A 20,964-nucleotide genomic window follows, 5' to 3' on the forward strand; every position below is an offset into this window, starting at 1 on the left:
GCGCGATCCTGGAGACCCGGGATCAAATCCCACATTGGGCTCCTGGTGCATGGAGCCTGCTTCTCCCTCTGCCTGTGTCTCTGCCTCTCTCTCTCTCTCTCTCTCTCTCTCTCTCTGTGACTATCATAAATAAATAAAAAAAAAAAATTTAAAAAAAAAAAAAAAAAAAAAAGGACCTGAGTGAAGGACCTGAGATACTCCTGTCCCCAATTCCCTCAGCACCCCAGCTCCTAGTACATGGCCCAGCATAGCAGGGGGAAAGAAAGAAGAGATGAGCAGGAGCAAGAGACAGATGAAGAAGGGATAGTGAGAGAAGCAGATGAAGTGGAGAATCTAACATAGCCACCTTCCCCACCTCACTGAAACCCTGTAATGGCTCCCAAATAAGCAGGGAAGTCTGTATGTAGACCTAGCCTGTATTCCACAATTCCTCTACACATACCCACACTTCAGTCCAAATACTTGACCAACACTAGCCTACGCTTTTACATCTGTGCTTGGCTCAATCCATTCCCTTTGCTAGAATGGCTCACTGCCTAACATAGTAGGACACATGTGATATGGGTGATCCCGCTGTAGAGTGCCATGGTTAGAGTGAGGACCCGAAAGTTACAAGGTCTCATTAGCCCTGTGTGTGTGTGACTATGGAGATAAAGCAACTATACCTCTTGGTGCTTAAATTTAACCACTTAAACTTAACCACTGTAAAAAGGACAGTAAGAGAACTCATCTCTAAAGATTGTTGTGAAAATGGACACATGTAAAATACCAGCTTTCCAAAAAGTTCTTCTTATTCTCATACTACACCACTGGTGTGGAATACTAATAAACAATTCACCCACTGGTCATTTATTGTTCCTTTTTTCCTCTCTAAATAAAAGTAATGTGTATGGGCCTATTTTTTTTTAAGATTTATTTATTTATTTATTCATGATAGACAGAGAGAGAGAGAGAGAAGCAGAGACACAGGCAGAGGGAGAAGCAGGCTCCATGCCGGGAGCCTGATGCGGGACTCAATCCCGGGTCTCCAGGATCGCGCCCGGAGCCAAAGGCAGGCGCCAAACCACTGGGCCACCCAGGGATCCCCGGGCCTACTTTTAAAAATAGTGTGGGGCTGAAGGGACATATTAGGAAAAGATACTTTCCATGTTCTCCCACCCCCTGTGAGATTCCAAGTAAAAGGTATGGTGTCACCCAGGGAGCCTACACTAGAGGTAAAAGCAAACAGAAACCAGATTCACAGGGACTATACATCAAAAGCCTAAAATAAAAAGTGACTAAATGTGTTAGTTCTTCTTTTAATAATTTCATTATATCTTTTGGCCTCCATTCTAATCTTATCAAATAAGAGAGAAATTCTGATCCTATAAAATAAGCATTTAAGTGAACCACTTTCTTGACGTCATCAGAAGCATGCCTTTGGGCAAGCCACTTTCCTAATCTTGGCCTTGGTTTTTCTCATCTTCAAAGTGAGAAGAGCAGATAAGATCTGTACAATCTACATGGTTCCTCTTCCAGGGCTTAAGTTCTAACAAACTATGAACCTATGCATTGTTAAAAATTGTGCTTCAAGAGAATTCTGTGGCTATGCTGCAGGCACATGTGGCTCCACTTTTGTCCTCTTCCTTTTAATTTGCAAAATAACCCAAGTGCAATTGCAACACCAGTGCCCAGAGGAAGTTCTCTAAACAAGCATCTCTTAGTACAGCTACACATACAAATTTCCACAAAGGGCAATAGGACTGGAACGAAAAGAAATCAACATGAGAACTAAATGTGAAAGGAAGACAGAGTAGAAAGGAAGATTATTGGAAATAAAAAAGCACTTATTCAAGATATACAAATGCAGTAAAGTAGAAATGGGTGAATGGGAGGCCAGAGTACATTCAAATTACTTAAACCACAACCAGATTTCATTCAGATCCTGTGCATAAATGTTTGCTAACTTCCCTGGCCACCAAGGACAAGTATCCAAGGACGTTTGCTGACTTTACAAGGCCACAAGGAAACCGTATAATATGGCCTTTAAAGGCCACTTTTAAAATGATACTAAAGCTGTAATTCCTTGGAGAGAGAATAAATTTTAAGCAATAAGTTCAATTAGTATGGTCAGAAAAGATATTTAATAGCCAAAATGAAATAAGTCATCCAACATAAGGGCAATCAACTGAAGAGATAGAGATGTGTAAGGACAAGAAAAATAAAAATATTATTTAATAGTTCACTCAATAATCTTTTGCTTTAACCTTTTTAAATATCAAAATATTAAAGCTGAAAATAGCAACAAAATATTTATATATTTATATTTTGTATTTATATAATTTATGCTTATCATACATTATATTTAAACTAGAGGTTTGAGTTTTTATGAGAAGGGAAGGTAGTGAAATAATGAAAAGAAAAAGGATATCACATTGTAAGATAAAATCGTCACGACTGGTTTCAGAAATTTGGTAAACTTTTGTGTTTACATGTCAAGTTGGGGTGGGGAGTGTCTACCATTTGACACAGAAGAGGCCACTGAAGCTCAAACTCTCAAATGATCACCATGGCCAAAGGTTTCCTTCTAGAAAACATAAAAGATAGGTAGAAAAGTAAAACGAAGTCTTAAATGTGACTTGATATCTTGGGGACCATTGCATGTGAGTCATGGTCAATAACACAAGTGAGTTAAATTTTAAAACCAAAATCCTAGTAAGTCCTACTTAAAAAAGTCTTTTTTTTAAAAGGGATTTGTTTATTCATAAGAGATAGAGAGAGAGAGGCACAGACATAGGCAGAAAGAGGGACTTGACCCCAGGATCCCAGGACCATGACCAGAGCCAAAGGCCCAACCAAAGGCCCAACCACTGAGCCACCCTGGTGCCCCTACTTAGAAAATTAAAATTCTTAGTTTAGTATATTGTTATTTCAAAGTATGTATTTTCTTTTTTAAAATTTTTTATTTATTTATTTGACAGAGACAGAGAGAGAGCACGCGCACCCACACATGTGCACACAAGCAGGGGGAGGGGCAGAGGGAGAGGAAGCAGACTCCCTGCTAAGCAGGGAGCCTGATGTAGGCTAGAACCAAGGACCCCGGGATCATGACTTGAGCCACCCTGGCGCCCCTAAAATGTGTATTTTCAAGCTTCCATTCTCTTAAGCTAGAGATGAAATATCTTATTCTTAACATCGAAGCAATATACATGATTGAGTCAACTACATGATTTTGCATACCAAATTATAACCCTTCTTGATCTGTTCAAAGACCTGCATAAGAATAAATGTTTAAAAATTTAATTTAAAAATGGTTACCACATACAAACAAAATTATACTGTTGCCAGGAACAAAAGCTATCAACTAAAGTCATAGAGCTCAGTGAAGCAAGGCGTTTCTGTAAAGCCAATTTTTCAAGTTCTGATAAAAGTAAACATGTAATATGAAAAAAGCCAATTCTAATGTATATGCAAAACTAACAAGAGAGCATTGTAATCACTCACCATTTTGAACATTTGCATTAAGTTCCCCTTAGTTGTCTAAAAAAGCTAAGCTGAGTATGGCTTTATTCAGCTTTCTAAACTTGAACGCTGCAGTTCACGCTTAACTTAGCCTATCCTAGAAGACCAATGGCCCAGGCAGTGTTGGTAAGACAGTGTCAACCGCTGTGACACCAATGTACCTTCCCACAAATGCACAGGAAAAGCAAAGACCACTCAACCCAGCCTTTCTCCACCACTTAGCAGTTTTAGAGATAGGTGAACAACACATCAAATGCAGGAAAGTACTGACACCCAAGCCAACATTCCACCTCCCTTCCGCAAGTGGACTTTCCATGACTGGCTCATGCTACTCCACGTGACTTCCAGAGGTGTCTGGGGACAACCCAGATATCCTCAACGATGAGGTTTGAAACAGTCTTTACTTCCAGGTGGGAGAAGGGATAGGAGGGAGTAGCTGTTACCTCATCAAACATAGTCCCACAGGAGCTAAGGAGTGAGGTAAGTGGGACAACACATTCACACGACAACATATTTAGCAACATCCAAGAACAATGGTTTAATGACTTATTCACAGCCCTTTTGAAGATCCAAAGCTTTCATTAGAACCTTGGCCCAGAAAAACAAATATACATAAAATTTTACCTTCAATTTCAGAGGGGTTCACAAACATGTTCCCCACCACACACTGCCAACCTATGGACCCCAGATTCAAACCATGTCCCGTCATTAGGCAGACAAAGATGGGCCTTGCCATAATCTTGCTTCTCAATTCCCTAAGCATGTCTAGCCTGGCCACCAACCATGTCCCAGGACCATCTTTGTCTTTAAGGATGGTAGTTTACTTTAGCTAAGGGCAAGAAGTAGACACAGTCTCAGCCTCAAATGCGGAGGGGGGGGGCAGGAGGAAAGAGCACAGAAGACATGCTCACAGGAAGAGTGAGGCAGCTTCAAGGAAGTCAACTGAATCTGGTGTGACCTAAGACTTCTTCAAACCAGACCGTTAAGTCATCTGTAAGCCATCCTTAGGGCTTGTCCAGGGGATGCCAGCCAACACCAGCTCTCAAATGAGCTAGAGGAGGAAAGGGGAAGGTCATTATAAATCATGCTCCTCTGCCTGGTTTTGCTGAGAAAGCCAGAAAAAGATGGAGGTAGGTTCCCACCGAGGCATCAGGAAACTTGGCCCTGAAACCTACTCCCTGTCTCCCTGGCCAAGAAGCACTTCTGTTATCTGCAACTCAGTTTCCTAATGTGTAAAATGGCAAACCTAGGCTGGGTGGTTTTGTTTTGTTTTTTTTATTCCTTTCAGACTAAGTCTGTAAATCTATTGACAGCAGTAAGAAGTATGCCTCAAAACCTTTTCATCAGCAAAGAGCCCTCCTTCCTACCGTGGCCTAATTCCCCAGGTTCTGACTCTGGAAACCACATACAACAGAAAAACTTGCCAAATAACTATGCATACTTTTAGGAACATGGTTCTGGATTCAAAGTTTCTCCATCTCAAAGGGGCATGAGAATGCTAAGGTGCAGCTTCTGAGGGGCAGGGTCTCTAACCGGGGAGTCATAGCTCCGACCACCAGGGCAAGAGCAAGGCTGCAACAGTTAGAAACCAGGATGGGCTGTGGAGGGGCAGAAGCAGAAGACACTCCCTCTCTCTCCCGGCAGCCCAGCCTGCTCTACTCTCTGCAGAGTCAGAGGTGCTTCTCTAACCCTGAAGCGAGAGACCACATTAGCTCACACATGGGCCTACACGGTGGTTTCAATTAAAAAGTAAAATGATACTACTTAAAAATCAGGATATTTCATTAAAAAGTCAGGATACCCGGATGCTTTGAATACAGAAAATCCAGGAAGCAGAGGGTAGAACCTAGTGGCCTCTGACCCCAACAGTGATGGACACAGCTCTCCAGAAACCCATGGTCCACACCTGGCCTCACTCACTCAGGTCACCTGCATAGCTCCCGGGGTTTGAGACCGCCTTCGCCAAATCTTTCCCAGTAGCCATAAACACATTGAAAGTGGATAATAATACCATCCCAAGAGGGTTTGGGTGCTCAATAAATGAGAAAGTCAATGCCCATGGTAAAGAACCATACACATGAAAGTTATTATAATACACTAGCTGCACAGGCCTGCCAAAGATTGCTTTATAGGAAATGCCAAAAAAAAAAAAAAAGAGGTCACATTTGAACGCACCTAATAATTCAACTTGCCAGCCAATAAGCTACCTGTCAAAATAGTTATCTGAGTGCTTTCATCAATTTTGGAATTCAAAGGCATTTATATGTGCCTAGAACCTGAATGTGTAGAAAAAGTTTCTACGCTTCAAGTCTATATTCGGCTTCCACCTCACTCCCACACCCTTGCTGAAATCATCAACGCTTCCGATTTATGCTGCCTTCTTTACAATTCACTAAGCAGTTGATCTAACCAGCACTGCCCTTCGTATTTAAAAATAAAGGGGGAGGGGGATAGCTAGTGAAGCCGTTAATGGGCAGAGAGCATTGGGTCAGACTCCGTCCAAAGTCTGCTCCACAGGTGGGGAGCTCATCCAGCAGCGACCTGCCTTCCGAGAACAAACTTGTCGCAGGGCTCAGTTTTCCCTCGGCTCCGACAAAAGCAACCTCACTTTCTTCCCCAACCAAGTCGGAGGAAAGACGCACTGGGAGTTAGTCAACAGTACGCTGTTCCGGCTGGTGTCCCAAGTTCCCGGCGCTTTAACTTTAGAGCCTTGCAGAAATAAGAATAGAGGGCGCTGGGGGCCGGACCCGGGAGAGCGCGGGCTCTGAGCGCCAACGGCCGAGAGCTCCTCTCCGTCGCCCACCACCCGCCCGGGCCCGGGGAGCGACGGGCTCTCCGCCCGCGCCTCCGCAGCCCCGCCCGCCCCCGCCGCACCCCCCGACTCACTGCTCGGCCGGGCACCGCACCGCGGTCCGGGGCTGCCCGCCGGCCGCCGCCTTCCCGCCCTCCCGCGGCGCGGCTCCCGCTTCCCGCGCCGACTTCTCGGCGCAGCCCGCGCCCGGCCACGCTCCGGGCTGGGGCATGGCGCCCCGACTCATGCGGCCGCCTCCGAACGACCCGGAGCCCCACCCGTCCGGGCGCCCGGCCGCAGCCGCCGCCGCCGCCGCCGCCGCCGCCGCCGCCGCTCCCAGCCCGCCGGCTTCCGAGGCTGCGCAGAACACTTCCGCACGCGTCCCAGCCGCCCGCCCCGCGGCCTCTGACCCGCGGCGGGGGCGTGGCCTCCGGGACCCGGTGGCCGCGGAGCCCTTCCGCGCCGCGTCGGCTCACGCGGCTGCGCAGGCTCAGCCCCGGACGACCAGGGCCGCCCGCCGGGGGCGCGCACTGCGCATGCTCCACGCGGCGGGCCCGCGCCGGAGTGTCCCCGGACGTTGCGGCCCGGCCGAGGCGTGACGAGCGAAGCCTGCGCGGCGGAGGGACGCGGCCTTGGGGCCGGGGAGGCGGAGGAAGGCCGCTCGCCGTGTGCTCGGGGGCCGTATTCTTTACAGTGAAATTCGATGTTAGGAGAATATGAGCAAAGGGAAAATGTTAGGAGACCTCAAAGATCGGGAGAAGGCGAAGTGTTTCTTCCCCGGGGAGAGAGCAGAGACCCCTCTGAAGCGGAGCAGCAGCCAGCGCGGGGCAGTACCGGCGAGCGCAGCCCCGCGGCTCGGAGGGAGGCGGCCCGTGTGCCGGGGACGGCTCGGCGAGGAGGCGAGTAGCCGGGGTTCTGCCGAGGGACGCTGCTGGAAGAGGGGGCCACGGACCCGAGCGGGAAAGGCTTCCCGAGGCTGGGGAGGCAGCTTGTGCTTCATCCTCGCTGAAACATCGGAAACTGGTGACTAGTTGTTTGTTTACGCAGATACCAAGAAGTCTTCTTTTTCTACTTTTTGTTTCTTTGATATTTTATTTGAATTCGATTTGCCAACATATAGTTTGACACCCAGTGCTCACCCCATCGCGTACCCCCCTCAGTGCCTGTCACCCAGCCACCCCGTCCCCCGCCCGCCTCTCCTTCCGCAACCCTTTGTGTCCCGGGGTCAGGAGTCTCTCTTGATTTGCCTTCCTCTCTAATTTTCCCCCACTCCGTTCCCCTCCTTTCCCTTATAATCTCTTTCGTTATCTCTTATACTCTGCTTATGAATGAAACCTTATGTTTGTCCTTCTCCTACTGACTTACTTGACTCAGCATAATACCCTCCAGTTGCAAACCCGTGGAAGCAAATGGTGGGTATGCATCCTTCCTGATGGCTGAGTAATATTCCACTGTGTATATAGACCACATGATCTTTAACCATATTCATCTGTCGATGGACATCAGGCTCCTTCCACAGTTTGGCCACCGTGGACATTGCTGCTGTGAACATTGGGGTGCAGGTGTCCCTTGTGGGGGAGGGAGGTGGTGACTGTTTTAAAAGACCACTTTGTTAGAGAAAAGGTTGGAAAGGGATGAGGCTGGAAGTCCAGTTTTGGGGAGACTGGAGAGTAGTGGGCATCAAAGGGAGAAACTGGATGGAAAAGAGACTATTTCCTCCTCCAAGAATATTGGAGGAAAGTAGTCAAAAGGCACAAACTTCCAGTTACAAGATTATTTATCTAAATTATTTATCTAAATAATTAGTAGGGATGTAATGTACGACATGATGACTATGTCTAATGCTGCTATATGGTACCTAGGAAAGCTTTTAAGAGTAGATCCCAGGGATCCCTGGGTGGCGCAGTGGTTTGGCTCCTGCCTTTGGCCCAGGGCGTGATCCCGGAGACCCGGGATCGAATCCCACATCCGGCTCCCGGTGCATGGAGCCTGCTTCTCCCTCTGCCTGTGTCTCTGCCTCCCTCTCTCTTTCTCTGTAACTATCATAAAAAAAAAAAAAAAAAAAAAAAAAAAAAAAAAAAAAGATGAGATCCCAGGAATCCCTTGGCGGCCCAGCAGTTTAGCGCCTTCAGCCCAAGGCCTGATCCTGGAGACCCGGGATCGAGTCCCACGTCAGGCTCCCTGCATGGAGCCTGCTTCTCCCTCTGCCTGTGTCCCTGCCTCTGTGTGTGTGTGTGTGTCTCTCATGAATAAATAAATAAAATCTTTAAAACAAACAAAAAAAGAATAGATCTCAGGAATTCTAATAACAAGGAGAATTTTTCTTGTATCTCTCTGATAGTTGTTAACTAAGCCAATTACAGTAATCATTTCACAATATATGTAAACCAAGCATCTTGCTATACACCTTAAATTCATACAGTGATGTGTACCAGTTTTTTCTCAATAAAACTGGAAAAAATGATAAAAAATACTTGTATTTTGAGGAAAGAACCATGGGATGGATTTTTTCCTTTAATTCGAAAAAGTAATAAATGCATGTGCTAAAAATATTCAGAGCATACAAAAGAATATAGGAGTTATATTTCCAATGGCTATTAAGGAAGTGGGATTATAGTGGGTTGAATAATGTCTCCCAAAATTCATGTCCACTTGGAACCTCAGTGAGACCTATTTGGAAATTGGGACTTTGTAGTTGTAATCAGTTAAGATGAGGTCATAATGGGTTAGACTGGGCCAGAAATCCAATGACTAGTATCCTTAGGAAAGGATGCTGAAATACATAGTGACAGGAAGTACGGACATGTGAAGATAAAGGCAGAGATTGGAGTGTTGTGAGTATATATGGAGAAATGCTGGGAGCCACTAGTAGCTAGGAAAAGGCAAGGAAAGATAATTCCAAAGAGCCTTCAGAAGAAGCGTGGCCCTGCTGATAACTTGATCTCAGGCATCTATCCTCCAGAACTATGAGAAAATACATTTTTAATTTTTTAAGCCCTCAGTTTGTGGTACTTTGTTGTAGCAGTTCTAGGAAAGTAACAGATGAAGACTTATAAAATTCTATCAGGCTGAATTTATTAATAAGGGCCCACCAAGCAGATATTCTAGATACAACATGTTACCTCCAGGGATTAGAAAGCTAACAATTTGTTTGAATGGTTACTGAGTATGTCTTTTTCTATTATGCATGTGAATCTGGGAAAATAATCATAAGATGGGTTTAGGGACCCACTGAGCCCACTATAAGAAGGACCTGAGTGAAATCCTATTGATCACTTGACTTCCATCCACCCCAAAGTGCTTACACTAAATGAGATGCCAGAACTGCCTAGGAGACTATTGAGGAAGGTATCCTAAGCCTTGGAGGTAAGTGGGGTTGACACGTTAGAATGGATTTATCATGTAAGACTTGCTCACCCACCCCTGGAGTGTCCAAAGGACACTACCCTTCACCATGACTATGAGAAGTAAATATACGAGGGAAGCCCCAGCATCTTTGAAGATACGCAATTGCTCTTTTCTGTAGTCAGATACATCTTACAGTGGAAACTACCACCATCAAACTCAGATTCCTAAATGCAGTGGGGATAAGGGAATCTAGGAATGCAGGAACCAAGAGGCGGCACTTAATTGTCAAAAACTAGAAAGGTGTGGTTACTGTAATGGACAGCTGAACCAAAAGAGTAATCAGAATTGTCTGACTTGCAGAGACCTATGACATTGGCCATTTGATCATAGTGTCCCTAGGGAAAAAAAGAAATGGACAATCTACTAAATTCATACTTGGTATGAGCAGAAGAGTTCTAGGTCTAGCAAACAGAAGTCCTAACTTGCACCACCAGAACAGTGTGTCACATCCCCTCCACTATTTTTCATACTTGAGCCAGGTTATACCCTCAGAACTCTTTGAATGAAGGAGAGACCAACAAGTCCTTTTGGGGAAGGACCTTGTTCCACTGCCAAAAATGTATATTACTAATTTGTTCCCAGCCTTCCCCAAAGGGTCCTATGGCCATCTATCAGGGTGATTGCTCACTGGGGAAAAGGAAATAATCAGACTTTTGAGAGATTAGTAGACAATGGGTCTACTTTGACACTGATTCATAGAAACCCAGAACATCATTGTATCTACCAATCAGAGTGTAGCGGCTTATGATTAATGGAGTTTTAGCTCCGGTTCATCTCACATTATGCCCGGTGGGTCTCTGAACACATCCTATGGTTACTTCCCCAGTTCCAGAATGTGCAATTAAAATAGACTTGCTCAGCAACGAGCAGAATCCTCACATTGTTCCCCTGAGTTGTAAAGTGAAGGTTGTTATGGTAGAAAAGGTCAAATGGGAACCACTAAAACTGTTTCTGCCTATAAAAATGTAAACCAAAAGCAATACCACATTCTTGGAGGGATTGCAAAGATTAGTACTACCATCAGGGACTTGAGAGTTAGAGATGTGATAGCCACTACATTCCTTTCAAGAATTTGTCTATTTGACATGTACGGAAGATAGATGGCTCATGGAGAATGACAGTGGATTTTCATAAATTGAATTCTGTGGTGATTCTAGTTGAACTGCTATTCCAGATGTGGTTTCATTGCTTGGGCAAATCAGCCTGTTTCCTAGTACTTGGTATGTAGGCATTGAACTGGCAAATGCTTTTTCCCCTCTACACCTGTTGAAAGTCTACCAGAAGGGATTAACTTTCAACTGACAAGGCCAGTGATTCACTTTCACTGTCTTACCACAGGATACATCAACTCTTCAGCCCTATGTAATGATTTAATCTACAAAGACCTCCTTTCCCTTCCTCAGAAAATCATACTAGCCCATTACATTGAAGATGATAGTACTGATTAGTCCTGGTAGGCAGGAAGTAGCGATTACTGTACACATATTGGTAAGATATTTGCACATTAGAGAATGGAAAATAAATCCTCCAGGATTCAATGGCCTTCTTCCATGGTGAAATTACCAGGGATCCAGTGGTACGGGGAATATCAAAATAACACTTCTAAGGGGAAGAATAAGTCATTACTAAAGGAAGAGGAAGGAGAAGTTGGCCACAGGTCCAGTCTATTGTGCAAGTTGCTCTGCCATTTGGGTCATAAGATCCAGTAGATCAATGGAGTTTGAAGTGGAAGTGGCAGATAGAGATGCTACTTGTAGTCTTTAGCAAGCATTTTTAAGTGAATCACAAGGCAAACCTCTAGGATTTGGAACTAAAGCCCTGCTATCCTTCGTGGAAATTACTCTCCTTTTGAGAAACACCTCTCGGACTGTTACTGGACCTTACTAGATAAAGAATGCCTATCCATGAGTCACAAGTTACCATGTGACCTGAGCTCAGCAATAAATCATGTCAGTGGATTGTAACCTTGATAGATGTGATCTGATGAAAATGGCTCTGCACTCATGTGATCTTCCAAAATCCCATAACCCCAGTCTAATCATGAGAAAAACATTGGACAAATTACAAATTCCATGAGAGGAGCATCCTACAAAATACTTGACTAGTATTTTTCAAAACTGTCAAGGTGATCAAAAACAAGAAAAATCTGAGAAACTATCATAGTGAAGAGGAGCCTAAGGAGATAGACTGACAACTAAGTGTAATGTGTCCTGGATGGGATCCTGGAACAAAACAACAAAACAAAATCCTCCTTCCTTAAAAGAAGTGGAGTAAACTATCACCTTTGTTAATAATAATGTATTGGGGCATCAGAGTGTCTCATCAGTTAAGCATCCAACTCTTGATTTCTGCTCAGGTCATGACCTCAGGGTCCTGGGATTGAGCCCTGCATCAGGCTCTGCACTTAGCCTGCTTGAAACTCTTTCTCTCTCCTTCTTCCTCTCACCATTTTTGTGCACACACACTCTCTCTATAAAATAAATATTCCAAAAAAATTAATGTAGCAATATTGGTTCATTAACTGTAGTAAATGTACCATACTAATGTAAGATGTTATCAGCAGGGAAAATTGGGTGCAGGGTATATAGAAACTCTCTTCTCCATTTTTCTGTAAATATGAACTATTCAAAAAAATAAAGCCTATTATACAGAAAAAATCAAATCACATCACAAACTGTTAAACAAAGACTTTCCTAAATAATGAAGAGTATCTAGTCACATTGTTCTTATTTTGCACTTCAATAGAAAATTTTCAATGTTAACGTTTCATCTTTAACCTTTTTAAACTTCCTATTGTGTATCTTTTATCATAAACATAATAAACACAGAGGAACACATACATTTTTAATATATATGTGCACATTGGAGATACACTGAATTTTTTCTGACATCACAGAACTAAATTATTAGAGGGCAAGTATGTTAGACTTAATTAAAAAATTAGAGTTTCTTAAGTCAAAAATTAGAGGAAATTGTAAAAAGTAAACCTATGAACTGTGATATAATTACAACTAGTCTAGTCTTATGTCAAGATGAATAAATAATAACAAAAAGCTATAAGCCTATACAGTGACATTGCTAGAACAAACCCAGTTAGTTTCTGGCTTCCCCTTTGATTCTTTCCTAATTTGATAACTAAAAATGATATGGTGTTGGGGATCCCTGGGTGGCTCAGTGGTTTGGCACCTGCCTTCGGCCCAGGGTGTGATTCTGGAATCCCGGGATCGAGTCCCACGTCAGTCTCCCTGCATGGAGACTGCTTCTCCCTCTGCCTGTGTCTCTGTCTCTCATGAATAAATTAATTAATTAATTAATTAATGTAATAAAAAATTATATGATGACATTATAATCTGTAAGTCCTTACACTTGGTAACTTACATTTTTTAATCACCTTGAATTGATATAATTACCTCTTCAGCTGCCTTGCCTAAAATAGTTAATTCGTGAAAGACTCCAAGTTCCTTTACTTTGAAAACACCAGCCCTTATTTGTAATAACTTCCCAAGGAACAGGGCCAAACCATTAGAGTGGTTTTTTTCTTAGTTTGATTAATTCTCTGAAAGGAACTTAATTGGATGCATATCCCCCCATTCAATACCACAAACTTACATTTTACAGCAAAGTCAAATTTTGCTCCCATTTTTACTCTATGGAATTTCCCGATGTCACAGCAATAAAAAAATAGATTTCAACTATTCTGTACATCAATTTCAAAAGTATTAACAGGAAAGGTACTTTTTAGTTTATTCTAGTTTCATAGGTTATATACTTCTCAAGCTTGAAAGGAAATATTGTTAGTTTTGCTTAAAAATTAACTACTCTAGGAATAGCCAAAATTTGACAGGCCTTTTTCCAGCCCACCCCCGGATTGTGGGATGCTCATCACTTTAAACAGGATTTGGCAGGGGGAGATACCTACTGTGTCTTGGCAGTTCTGAAACTAGAAGAAATAACTTTAAATAGAAAAAAATAGGGGAAATAGTTCATTAGAAAAAATATCTTTCAGCAGTATTAATTTACCTGGAAAGCCCCAAAACTGTCCCCAAGAGTTTTCCTGGGAGAAGTATGGGTCATAATGAAATTTATCATGAAAATAAGACTTTCTTTTTTTTTTTTTTCGATTTGATAAATTTATTTTTTATTGGTGTTCAATTTATCAACATACAGAATAACACCCAGTGCTCATCCCGTCAAGTGCCCACCTCAGTGCCCGTCACCCAGTCACCCCCACCCCCCGCCTACCTCCATTTCTACCACCCTTAGTTCGTTTCTCAGAGTTAGGAGTCTCTCATGTTCTGTCTCCCTCTCTGATATTTCCCACTTATTTTTTCTCCCTTCCCCTTTATTCCCTTTCACTATTTTTTATATTCCCCAAATGAATGAGACCATACACTGTTTGTCCTTCTCCGATTGACTTACTTCACTCAGCATAATACCCTCCAGTTCCATCCACGTCGAAGCAAATGGTGGGTATTTGTCGTTTCTAATGGCTGAGTAATATTCCATTGTATACATATACCACATCTTCTTTATCCATTCATCTTTCGATGGACACCGAGGCTCCTTCCACAGTTTGGCTATTGTGGACATTGCTGCTAGAAACATCGGGGTGCAGGTGTCCCGGCGTTTCACTGCATCCAGATCTTTGGGGTAAATCCCCAGCAGTGCAATTGCTGGGTCGTAGGGCAGATCTATTTTTAACTCTTTGAGGAACCTCCACACAGCTTTCCAGAGTGGCTGCACCAGTTCACATTCCCACCAACAGTGCAGGAGGGTTCCCTTTTCTCCACATCCTCTCCAACATTTGTGGTTTCCTGCCTTGTTAATTTTCCCCATTCTCACTGGTGTGAGGTGGGATCTCATTGTGGTTTTGATTTGTATTTCCCTGATGGCAAGTGATGCAGAGCATTTTCTCATGTGCATGTTGGCCATGTCTATGTCTTCCTCTGTGAGATTTCTGTTCATGTCTTTTACCCAGTTCATGATTGGATTGTTTGTTTCTTTGATGTTCAGTTTAATAAGTTCTTTATAGATCTTGGAAACTAGCCCTTTATCTGATACGTCATTTGCAAATATCTTCTCCCATTCTGTAGGTTGTCTTTTAGTTTTGTTGACTGTTTCTTTTTTTTTTTTAATTTTATTTATGATAGTCGCACAGAGAGAGAGAGAGAGAGAGAGAGAGAGGCAGAGACACAGGCAGAGAGAGAAGCAGGCTCCATGCACCGGGAGCCTGACGTGGGATTCAATCCCGGGTCTCCAGGATTGCGCCCTGGGCCAAAGGCAGGCGCTAAACCGCTGCGCCACCCAGGGATCCCAGTTTTGTTGACTGTTTCTTTTGCTGTGCAAAAGCTTCTTATCTGGATGAAATCCCAATAGTTCATTTTTGCTTTTGTTTCTCTTGCCTTCGTGGATTTATCTTGCAAGAAGTTACTGTGGCCGAGTTCAAAAAGGGTGTTGCCTGTGTTCTCCTCTAGGATTTTGATGGACTCTTGTCTCACATTTAGATCTTTCATCCATTTTGAGTTTATCTTTGTGTATGGTGTAAGAGAGTGGTCTAATTTCATTCTTCTGCATGTGGATGTCCAATTTTCCCAGCACCATTTATTGAAGAGACTGTCTTTTTTCCAGTGGATAGTCTTTCCTCCTTTGTCGAATATTAGTTCACCATAAAGTTGAGGGTCCACTTCTGGGTTCTCTATTCTGTTCCATTGATCTATCATACATAAGGAGATGACAGAATGATGTTATTCAAAGACTTGGGATTCTGAAAATGTTAAACTCGTCATTGGCCTCCAGATAAATAGAATTTCATACTAAATAAATCATCCAGATAGATAATAATCTTAATTTATTTACAGAGCTTCTGAAATAGAATATCATACTCTTACATACCTCAACATCTGCTATGGACTGAAATATACCCCCCCACACACAAATTCATATGTTGAAGCCCTAACTGCCAAAGTGACTATATTTGTGTCACAGCTTAAACATTTGTGCCCCCCATCCATATGGTTGAAATACCATATGGTATTAGGAGGCAGTTCTTTGGGAGGTAATTAAGATTAATTAAATGAGGTCAGGAGCCTGGAGCTTTCCTGAATGAGATTAGTACCTGTTTTAAGGGGACGGGCTCTCATGACTGAATAATAGACTCTTCAGTAATCCAGATGGTTTCTAAGTCTTTTTTGTTGTTGTTTTTTGTTTGTTTGCTTTATTGGAGTTCGATTTGGCAACATATAACACCCAGTGGTCATCCTGTCAGGTGCCCCCCTCAGTGCCCAGTCACCCCATCCCCCCATCCACCTCCCCTTCCACCATCCCTCATTCGTTTCCCAGAGTTAGGTGTCTCTCATATTCTGTTTCCCTCACTGATATTTCCCACTCATTTTCTCTCCTTTCCCCTTTATTCCCTTTCACTATTTTTTACATTCCCCAAATGAATGAGACCATATAATGTTTGTCCTTCTCTGATTGTAACTCCTTGTTTTGAATAGATTTGAAGAATCTAAAAAGTAAAATATTTTTTAAAATAAATCTTTAAAAATAAGATATTCCATGCTATGAATAGATTTGAAGAATCTAAAAAGTAAAATATTTTTTAAAATAAAACAAATCTTTAATAATAAGATATTCCATGCTCATGGAATATTTAACAACAACAAAAAAATGTCTATGCTACCCAGAGCAATCTACACATTCAATCCAATCTCTATCAAAATACCATCAACATTTTCAAAGTGCTGGAACAAATAATCCTAAAATTTGTATGGAACCAGAAAAGACCCCAAATAGCCAGAGGAATGTTGAAGAGAAAACCAAAACTGGGGGCATCACAATCCCAGACTTCAAGCTATACTACAAAACTGTGATCATCAAGACAGTGTGGTACCGGCACAAAAACAGACACATAGATCAGTGGAACCGAATAGAGAACCCAGAAATGGACACTGAACTCTCTAGTCAACTAATCTTTGACAAAGCAGGAAAAAAATATCCAATGGATAAAAAGACAGTCTTCTTTTTTATTTATTTATTTATTTTTATTTTTTTATTGGTGTTCAATTTGCCAACATATAGAATAACACCCAGTGCTCATCCCATCAAGTGCCCCTCTCAGTGCCCGTCACCCAGTCACCCCCACCCCCCTCCGCCCACCTCCCTTTCAACCACCCCTTGTTGGTTTCCCAGAATTAGGAGAACAAATGGTGTTGGGAAAATTGGACAGCCACATGCAGAAAAATGAAACTGGACCATTTTCTTATACTATACACAAAAATAAACTCCAAATGGATGAAAGACCTAAATGTGAGACAAAAATCCATGAAAATCCTAGAGAACAACACAGGCAGCAACCTCTTTGACCTCAGCCATAGTAACTTCTTGCTAGACATGTCTCCAAAGGCAAGGAAAACAAAAGCAAAAATGAACTATTGGGACTTCATCAAGATTAAAAACCTTTTGCACAGCAAAGGAAATGGTCAACAAAGCCAAAGGCAACCTACAGAATGGGAGAAGATACTTCCAAATGTCTCATCAGATAAAGGGCTAGTATCCAAAAATCTATAAAGAACTTATCAAACTCAACACCCAAAAAACAATCCAATCAAGTCAAGAAATGGGCAGAAGACATGACAAGTCTATGTCTGGCTGGGTGTTTCTCTAAAGAAGACAGACAAATGGCCAACAGACACATGAAAAATGCTCAACATTACTCAGCATCAGGGAAATAAAAATCAAAACCACAATGGATACCATCTCACACCAGTCAGAATGGCTAAAATGAACAAGTTAGGAAATGAGAGATGTTGGCAAGGATGTGGAGAACCCAAAGGGGTTCCCTTTTGCACTGTTGGTGGGAATGCAAGCTGGTGTAGCCACTCTGGAAAACAGTATGGAGGGTCCTCAAAAAATTAAAAATAGAGCTACCTTATGACTCAGCAAATGCAATACTAAGGTATTTACCCAAAGAATACAAACATAGTGATCAGAAGGAGGGTCTGCACCCCATCATTTATAGCAGCAATGACCACAATAGCCAAAATATGGAAAGAGTCCAGATGTCCTGATGGACAGTGATGAATGGTTACAGAATACGTGGTATATGTATACAACGGAATATTACTCAGCCATAAAATGAATGAAATCTTTCCACTTACAACAATGTAAATGGAACTAGAGAGTACTATGCTAAGCAAAATAAGTAAATCAGAGAAAAACAATTGTCATATGATTTTGCTCAGTGGTTTAGCATCTGCCTTTGGCTCAGGTTGTGATCCCAGGGTCCTGGGATGGAGTCCCACATCAGGCTCTCCATAGGGAGCCTGCTTCTCCCTTTACCTATGTCTCTGCCTCTCTCTGCGTGTCTCTCATGAATAAATAAATAAAATCTTGAAAAAAACAAAAAGAAACAAAATAGGATTATAGGGGAAGGGAGGGAAAAATAAAATAAAATGAAATCAGAGACAGAGACAAACCATAAGAGACTTAAATTGAGGGTTGCTTGAGGGGAGGTGGTTGGGGGGATTGGGGAATTGGGTGATGGACATTAAAGAGGGCACTTGATGTAATGAACACTGGGTATTATATGCAATTGATGAATCACTAAGCTCTACTTCTGAAACGAATAATACACAATATGTTAATTAATTGAATTTAAATAAATAAAATACTTAATGAGAGATTGCTGATACTTTTGGCATGCAATTGAGAAGCTGAAAGAATTTAATGATTTTGTTATGACAGAAATCCATTTTCATCTATCTATGAAAACAGTGTTTCTCAGTGCTTATATCTGTAAAACCTGAAACTAGGAATAGAACTGAGATTAAATCCTGTCTCTTCCTAACAATAAATAACATTCACTGATAGATTTTGAAAGGGATATATCAATAGAATCTTACTAAGGATGTGTAATAATTATCAAACTTCACAATGTATTGTAATCAAATTTTTACTATTAATAATTATAAGTATAGTTAAAACTTTCAAGTAATTTTTTTAATTTTAAGATTTAAAAAATCTTAAAAGATTTTATTTATTCATTCATGAGAGACACAGAGAGAGGGAGAAAGGCAGAGACACAGGCAGAGGGAGAAGCAAGCTCCATGCAGGGAGCCCGATGTGGGACTCAATCCCAGGACTCCAGGATTACGCTCTGTGCAGAAGGCAGACACTTAACCTCTGAGCCACCCAGGTGTCCCTCAAGTAATTTTATTTATTTATTTTTTTAAGGTAATTTTAAATAATAAAAGGCTTTCAAACATAAAAATATGCTGCGTTAAAGTTCTGGGAAAGGAGAATGGAAATGAGATTCCAGTAGGAAAAGGGAATGATGTAAAATCACAGTATTTTTTAATAAATGAGAGTGAATTTCTAATAAATATATTACTTAGATTCCATTGCAAACTTGAGTTATGTGATGATCTTATTATAAAATATCAGTAATCAGGGACACCTGATTATCAGTAATAATTTATAATACAGTGGAAATTATATCCTTTAAATTTCTAATGGGAAATTTTAAATGTCAGTTTTCAAATGTGGAAATGGTTTCAGACTTTTTCCAAAACTCTTTTACAGGGGTAGGTGGGCAAAAATATTCAGATGGATGCCTTAGATGGCAACTAGTGAAAACCCCTTCATTTAATATATGTGGCAACTGAGGACCAGAAGTTCTTGTCTTGAACCAGAACCCAAGACCACATTCATCACTGGCTCCATCTCCCATGCAGAGAAGGCCCATGGGGTTCTGTGAGAAAGTCACGTTTCTCAGTGATGAGGGACCTCAAAGCAAGAGGTCATCCTTCTGAAATGTATTTGTCTCAGAGTACATCTGCAGTACCCTGTCAGTGCTAGTCCCACCCATTGTCAGGATCCCTTTAAAGCAATTACTTACTAGTATGAGCTAGTCATACATCTATCCTAGCAACTTGGATCGTGTTTTATCTAATTACTGATTTCCCTAACCAAGCTTGAAGCACCTTGAGGGAAGTAGGTATTGTCTTACTTAGCTTGGGCTGGGCTCCCTTAAAAACTAACAAACAGGGGCGCCTGGATGGCTCAGTTTCGGCTCAGGTCATGATCTGAGGGTTGTGAGATTGAGCCCTGTGTTGGACTTTGCAAGGTCATAATTTCTGTGTTGTGGAATGAAGTAGTTCACTGAACTGGTCTAGTCCTCAGGGTAATTAAGAAACCAGGTTAAGAAATCTACCTGGTAGGGAGAGAGAAATATTAGGTGTTTTAATAGCTATTTTCTTGCAAAATTAATTAATTACTTGCAGTTTCCTTAAATGAATTATTTTTCAGAATATTTATAGCCTCGGGACACATGGCTGGCTCAATCAGTAGAGCATGCATATGACTTTTAATTTCGGGGAGGTGAGGTAAGCCCCACATAGGGGATGGGCATGCTTAAAAATATGTATGTGTGTATTTATAGTCAAAGCTTTGTGGGAAGTCCATTCACGGACACTAGGTGGCACTATAAGAACCGCTGTTGGACCAGTTCCTGACCATCCAACAGTTGGTCCCCGCCATTTATTTACAGCCTGAACACTTTTAGCAAAGAATTGGATGAAAAAAAAACATAGAGAAATGTTCTTCGTTTTCTAGGTAGAGTCTATACGTTTTCTTTCTAAGGGATTGAACTCCTACCATAACTAGTATGTAGAGAAACAAGGTTCTCACAGAAAACTACAGCTAGCATGGATCAGGTCAGGATACAATCTGAATCCCGGTGCTGATGCTTAACAGCTGGTTTTCGGGGAGAAAGTCTATTTCCTGCCCTGTGTGCCTCCCATGGGACTGCTAGGAGGACCGTATGAGAATGGCCACGCTCTACAATTAAAAACCAAAGTTCTTTCTGGGGAGGCTCCTGCCTTGCATCAGCTCTGGGTCTTTCCTCCTCTGACCCCTTGCAGATTCTTCATCAACTCCAAGATCACTCTCAAACATTTATGAAGGACTTCAACGTCAGATACCTTCATTTCAACATTCCCTTGGAAAAATGACTAAAACTCGCAGCTCAGAGTGGCCGCCCCACCGATGGTGGCCAACTTCTCTTCAGCAACTTTGTCCAATGGCTACACCCTAGACCTTGTCATCATCTGGAAGTAAAGCCCATTAGACTTGTCAACCTCACACTCCACTCTCTGGCAGAAGTCACCCCCTGCTCATTAATGTCAATGGGACTTCCAGCTCCTTCATTCCCCTCCTCCTCTCCTGTTTATCAGTTTCCCTTTCTCTATCCACAGAACCCCTTT

General features: G+C 42.1%; 1 protein-coding gene across 6 annotated transcripts in view; it reads right to left on the bottom strand.

Annotated features, from left to right (window-relative positions):
- OTULIN (OTU deubiquitinase with linear linkage specificity) overlaps positions 1-6,563 on the bottom strand; it is a 37,575-nt gene extending 31,012 nt beyond the window's left edge. For 5 of the 6 annotated variants that reach the window (XM_035710298.2, XM_035710295.2, XM_035710297.2 and 2 more), the window contains exon 1: positions 6,388-6,563. In XM_035710298.2, coding sequence (XP_035566191.1) covers positions 6,388-6,539 — 152 coding nt within the window. In that variant the 5' untranslated portion in view covers positions 6,540-6,563. Of the gene's footprint in view, positions 1-176; positions 5,652-6,387 lie in introns of those variants that run through there. The other variant, XM_049105661.1, reaches the window with a different exon arrangement.
- Positions 6,564-20,964: the final 14,401 nt, after the last annotated feature.

Source organism: Canis lupus, chromosome 34 (genome assembly GCF_003254725.2).
Source record: "Canis lupus dingo isolate Sandy chromosome 34, ASM325472v2, whole genome shotgun sequence".
Lineage (NCBI taxonomy): Eukaryota > Metazoa > Chordata > Mammalia > Carnivora > Canidae > Canis > Canis lupus.